General features: G+C 42.5%; 1 protein-coding gene across 9 annotated transcripts in view; it reads right to left on the bottom strand.

The window, feature by feature from the left end:
- Positions 1-1891: 1891 nt before the first annotated feature.
- LOC106567521 (rap guanine nucleotide exchange factor 6) overlaps positions 1892-6548 on the bottom strand; it is a 165765-nt gene continuing 161108 nt past the window's right edge. For all 9 annotated transcript variants that reach the window (XM_014136858.2, XM_014136862.2, XM_014136865.2 and 6 more), the window contains one exon: positions 1892-6227. In XM_014136858.2, the coding sequence (XP_013992333.1) occupies positions 6205-6227 (23 nt within the window). In that variant the 3' untranslated portion in view covers positions 1892-6204. The remainder of the gene's footprint in view (positions 6228-6548) is intronic.

The following is a 6548-nucleotide window of genomic DNA, read 5'->3' as shown; positions in this document are numbered from 1 at the left end:
AAGCTGTTCTCTCCCTTACAGTCGGGCAGACGGTATCGGAGCATGAGGTCTGATAACAGGCTCAGAGAGTTTCTATCATATACAAGCCATCAGACTGCTGAACACTTGAACTGGAGTGACCACCTGCTCTGATTCTCCACACATGCACACACCCACACTGAGTGTACAAATCATTAGGAACACCTGCTCTTTCCATGGCATAGACTGACTAGGTGAATCCAGGTGAAAGCTATAATCCCTTATTGACGTCACTTAAATCCTCTTCAATCAGAGTAAATGAAGGGGAGGAGACAGGTTAAAGGATTTTTAAGCCTTGAGACAATTGAGACATGGATTGTGTATGTGTGCTGTTCAGAGGGTGAATGGGCAAGACAAAAGATTTAAGTCCCTTTGAACGGGGTATGGTAGTAAGTGCCAGGCTCACTGGTTTGAGTGTGTCAAGAACTGCAACGCTCCTGGGTTTTTCACGCTCAACTGTTTCCTGTGTGTATCAAGAATGGTCCACCACCCAAAGGACATCCAGCCAACCTGACACAACTGTGGGAAGCATTGGAGTCAACATGGGCAAGCATCCCTGTGGAACACTTTCAACACCTTGTAGAGTCCATCATGACCAAATGAATTGAGGCTGTTCTGAGGGCAAAGGGGGGGGGGGGCTATTTTAAGGTGTTCCTAATGCTTGGTATACTCAGTGTAGATGTATATCTATTTTTCTGATTTCTCTTCAAAGGTGATGGTGAACAATGATACTACAGTAGGTGCTGTATTGTATATAGGATTCTGAGGAGGAATGTGCAAAGGTGAGTGGAATAGAACCATTCAATATCATTCTAATTCTATGATAGAACCCTCCAGCCCTGTAGATCATGGGTAGGGATTTCAGTGCTGAGGAAGAGAGGATGTTGCCACACTTGTGTGAATGCAGCAGACACTGATCAAAGCTCTGCTCCTGGTTGCGCTCAGTGGGATGCAACATCACAGAACCCCCAGATAGAAATATATGTAGAACAGACATGCTTCTTTCCAGTGTGTAGTAAGAACGGTCCACCACCCAATGGACATCTGGGAAGCATTGGAGTCAACATGGGCCAGCATCCCTTTGGAATGCTTTGGACACCTTGTAGTCCATGCCCCAACGAATTGAAGCTGTTCTGAGGGCAAAAGGGGATGCAACTCAATATTAGGAAGGTGCTCCACTCATGCTACATACACACACACGCTAAAATGTTTATTCTATTCTACTGCTGTTGACTTTAAGTTCATATACTTATCTTTTATTTCTTGTTGTTGTTGCATTGTCGAGATGGAACCTGCATGTAAGCATTCCGTTGGATGATGTATACTATGTGTATCCCGTACACACGACTAATACAACTTGTGTGACTAACAAACTCTGAGCACAGCGAGCCACACACACACACACACACACACACACACACACACACACACACACACACACACACACGCCTTGCCTCTCCCTCTGACTCAGGCAATAAACCGTTAACGACTTTAAAAAAACTGACTGCCCTTGAAAACAGCATGCGCTCCAAATGATTTTCTCCCAGCTCAACACCTGATCCAAACAGATATTGAGCATTGCAGGAGGGGGCCCATTTTGAAAAAGAGGGATGATTTCCAAACACTGGTGTTTGCCTTTCTCCGTGTAAATACTATAACAACATTGATGTGAGCGTATCTGTTTTCTCATTAGAATAATATAGACTAGGTGCTGTAATACCAAGCATCAAAATGACATCTCTGAACAGAGAAAACGATGCATTGATTAGGAGTAATATTCAAAGCACACATGGTTGAACAGGAGGCTAAAGGGTCGCATTATTTCGACACACTTAATTAGCTATAGACTGCAGGTGCAAACAGACAAAAGAACAACGTTTAACAGTTTATTATTGTCCAAATTCATATCAGTAGACTTGGAGAAATAAAATTAACTTTTGCTTTTAAACATTCTCTTAAACAAAAATAGAATAAGTATTTACAATCACAGGTAAAAATACAAAAAAGCATACAAGCAAATAATTGTCTTTCTAAAAGACATAAGTTACAACAGCTATGAAAAGTGTCAACCAAAGTAAGCCACAGACCAAATAATACCTTTTGTAACCGACACTGTGCAGTACAATCGCTACAGTCAAGATTACAATTGTGCAGTTCTGCTAAATGCCTATATGTTTTGAGTTACATAACATCATTTCACATCTCACTTATTGCATTCCAGGTAATATGACAGAACCAGAAGCCAGCGGTTAGCGAGCGGTTTATTTAATAATGCCTACGGAGAAAGCCACAGTGTTGTCAGGGGCAACCTTACAGGAATTAGCTTTTGGATAAATTCCTACTAACGTGACATAATCGCTTCTATCCGTGTGTTCCATTACAGATCTATCTGGAGTGGGATTGGCTTTAGCCCCAAAAACTGTTATGATAACAACTGTTATAATATAATTGGAGTGGATTCAACTGCATGTAGGGAAAATATCATTCCGGTATAAAGTCCTTGGACTGAGTACCGTCGGCAATGGTGATCAGCCAATCGAATCTCGACACAGGGAAACTGAACGTACTGATTGAGAAGGCGCCGTTTCAAAGCAAAACTGTTCTAATTGACTGCAAGGGGGTGTTTTAGTTTTCCCAGTGTGCACGGCATGCTATTTATTCAGTCTAGTAGTGGGTAAACAGAGGATTGGTAGGGTTTGGCAATCAATCAATAAAGTGTTCCCTGATCAATATGACCAGCTGACCTGAAGGGCAGAGAGAGGAGCACAGTGAGCCGGGCCATGCAGAGGCAAGCCACACAGTCAGAGGGAAAACACAAGTCAGAACAATATCATCATCCATCGACGAAACGGATGACTTCTCTAGTCTACGGTAAAGCAAATGTCTTGACATTTACACAGCTCTACAGCTGTACACTTAAATAAGGCAACTTATTTAAAATACGAGGGAATATTCCCATTTACACCGAGTATACAAAACATTAACAACACCTGGTCCTTCCATGACATAGACTGAACAGGTGAATCCAGGTGAAAGGTATGATCCCTTTGTTGATATCACTTTTTAAATCCATTTTAATCAGTGTAGATGAAGGGAAGGAGACAGGTGAAAGGATTTTTACGCTTTGAGACATGGCTTGTGTATGTGTGCTTTAAGTGCCTTCGAATGGGGTATGGCAGTAGGTGCCACCGGTTTTTGTCAAGAACGGCAACGCTGCTGAGTTTTTCACGCTCAACAGTTCCCTGTGTGTATCAAGAATGGTCCACCACCCAGAGGACATCCAGACAACTTGTGGGAAGCATTGGAGTCAACATGGGCCAGCATCCCTGTGGAACGCTTTCGACACCTTGTAGAGTCCATCATGAGGGGGGCTATTTTAGGAAGGTGTTCCTAATGCTGGGTATACTCAGTGTAGATGTATATCTATTTTTCTGATTTCTCTTCAAAGGTGATGGTGAACAATGATACTACAGTAGGTGCTGTATTGTATATAGGATTCTGAGGAGGAATGTGCAAAGGTGAGTGGAATAGAACCATTCAATATCATTCTAATTCTATGATAGAACCCTCCAGCCCTGTAGATCATGGGTAGGGATTTCAGTGCTGAGGAAGAGAGGATGTTGCCACACTTGTGTGAAAGCAGCAGACACTGAACAAAGCTCTGCTCCTGGTTGCAACATCACAGAACCCCCAGATAGAAATATATTATGTAGAACAGACATGCTTCTTTATCATGTAGACAAGGGAATACTGAACAGCTCTGCACCTGACATTTCTATCTGAGAAACTGAATGTTGTCCCCTCCAGAAAGTGACCCTGCTCAGTGTGGGGGCTAGTTAGGGGCAGGTGGCAGGGGCTTAGGGCATGTTCAGGGCAACTCTCAGCGCAGAAGGCAACTAGGCCACAGCCAGTGATGGACCTGGGTCCATCTGCGCGCCATAGGGAACATGCCTGTCCAAAATTACCCAGAAGCCCTCAGTCAGGAGGGTTGCATCTGAAATGGCACTCTATGTTCCCTACATAGTGCACTCCTTTTGTGTCAAAAGTAGTGCACTACAGCCCTAGGCTCTGGTCAAAGTAGTGCACTAGAGCCCCGGGCTCTGGTCAAAAGTAGTGTACTATATAAGGAATAGGGTGCCATTTGGGATGCAGCCGAGGTGTGTGAGGCAATTAGGCAGTGATTGCAATGAACCTGGTGAGGGCGGCAGAGTCAATACATACAATAACACCTATACAACAACATATCAGAAGGAGTCAAATCAAAAACAAAGCAGCATATAGATATGTACAGATGGCTGCAAAACAAAGAGAGAGAGAAAAGAAATCCTTAAAAGATTCCTGCCCAATGACAGAAAAGGGGGAATCACAATATTGGATTTTATTATAACAAAATATTAAAAATAGTCTTTATAGAGGACTCTCTTTTCATCTATACATGATCAGTAACATTCATTTATGACAAACAAAAAAAATATATGTATACATTTATATACGCACTGTATATATCGCCATTAATATTTTCAAGTCTTTGTACGGCAAAAAAAATGGAAACAAGCATCACGTACAAACAGCCAAAGAAAAGGATCTCAATGAGATACTCCAGTTATATCCATAATTACAATACCATTCTGCAGTTTAACCCTCAACCCTAGAGGGTAAAACCTGTTCAGACTGTACAAATAATTAGCCTTCGCTTGCAATAAGAACAAACAATTAAAGCAAATTCTTTAAAATACTCTACAAAATGTACTCTTTTTCAAAGTGTAGCTATATTTTGAACAAGGAATGTAGATGCATTGCAAACCTGGCGTTTAAATACATTTTGCCTTGACAAGCATTGCTTTTTCTTTTGTTGCCCTGACTATTAAACAAGAATGGGATAAATCACACACTTAATAGCCAAGATGGAAGAGGTACATTAAAACAAAACACACAAAATGTGTTGTTTATGCTGCATCCACATATTCCTATCGCATACAAAAAGACTTTACATATGAAATTAACCTGAAATCATCATGTTTTTTTTACATTTTAGCCTGTAATTTAATAGACGACTGTTAGTCTAACAAACAAACAAACACTGTAAACAAGTTTGTAAGCATCTTTGTAAACAACTTGGGCTTTTGGCTGCATGCCTAGCATTTAACGCTTGCCAACTCTAATGTTTGTACAGTGCTAATACATTGTTTTACTGTACTGCAATAAAGTAACAACATGTTGTGCTATTTTACAGCAGTGAGCCTTTTTGTTCGTCAACTCATTAAAAACTTATTAAACCATATATTAAACATAGACGTGGCAGCATGACACTAAAGTACCTCATGTTACTGTAGGTTCACAAGAGACAACAAGAGTTAACAAGAGAGAGAGCCTCAATGGATGAGGGTGCCTCATACACAATGGCATGAGACGCGTACTCACCTCACTTCCCCCCACTCACCTCACTTCCCCTCACTCACTCGCCCTCACTCACTCACTGCCCTCACTCACTCACTCACTCACTCACTCACTGCCCTCACTCACTCACTGCCCTCACTCACTCACTGCCCTCACTCACTCACTGCCCTCACAATAAAAATATTTATGGAGAGTTTCTGCAGCCTGCTTGATTTCTGCCTCATCAACTAACGAGAAGAAAAACGATTGTTCAGATTTTCTCCCTTCCTGGATATTGTCATATTACTTGTGTTCGCATGCCATTTAAAACTGAGAGCTTCAAGCAAACGGCAAAAAAACCCCAACAAAAAAACACTTTCAAGCTACGACTGAGGAAAAACTCCTTTAAAACACCTGGGACAAGAGAGCACAAAAGCAAACGGAGGTACTGTTAAAAACACATCAGCGGGCATCGTCCATCCCTTCTTCATCCTCAGCCCAGCGTCTCCAAACGCCTGAGCCATATGCCGTGACGTCACACCACATCTCAGTCTGTATACAGTTATGTTTCAGGGGTGTGGGAGTCTAAAAACGTGGGAGCTTCTAAACCAATTTTAAAATGGAGTAAAACAGATGATTGTACAAGTTCTGTGGGGCGTCGTTGGTTTAGCATTGAGCAGCTGTCGGCCGAGGGCCTAGAGAGGGGCGTGAACCCAGAGGAGAGGCAGCAAGGAAGCTGCTGTAGCTTAGACCACCCCTCCCCCCCCTCTCCAACGGCCCTGCAGTGTCCGTCCAGGCGTCCAGCCAGCTCTACACCGCGGACACCTGCTCATCTGAAACAGACCAGAGGAGAGCGTTAACCCCATAACTGACACAATGATTTCAGACAAAAATCTAGGAGGATCTTACAGTGGTATCATAGACATTATGACACGCTAACTTGGCAGCTCGCATGAGATCGTGTCACTCTAGTTTGACCAGAAACATGAGAAATACTACCGTTCTATACTGTGACCTCTTCTTTTTATTTTTGATAACAGACAGAGAAGAACCAAGAAGCTGAGACTCAGATTACAGATAGCATGAACAGTAGGCCAGGTACATCCAAATCTGAGCCCTTCAATGGTGAACCATCTGCCAGGAACCCAACTCTG

The sequence above is a fragment of the Salmo salar genome, chromosome ssa13 (assembly GCF_905237065.1).
Source record: "Salmo salar chromosome ssa13, Ssal_v3.1, whole genome shotgun sequence".
NCBI classification, from domain to species: Eukaryota; Metazoa; Chordata; class Actinopteri; order Salmoniformes; family Salmonidae; genus Salmo; species Salmo salar.
The sequence above is the reverse complement of the archived record's forward strand: the minus strand, read 5'-3'. Positions and strand labels throughout refer to the sequence as shown.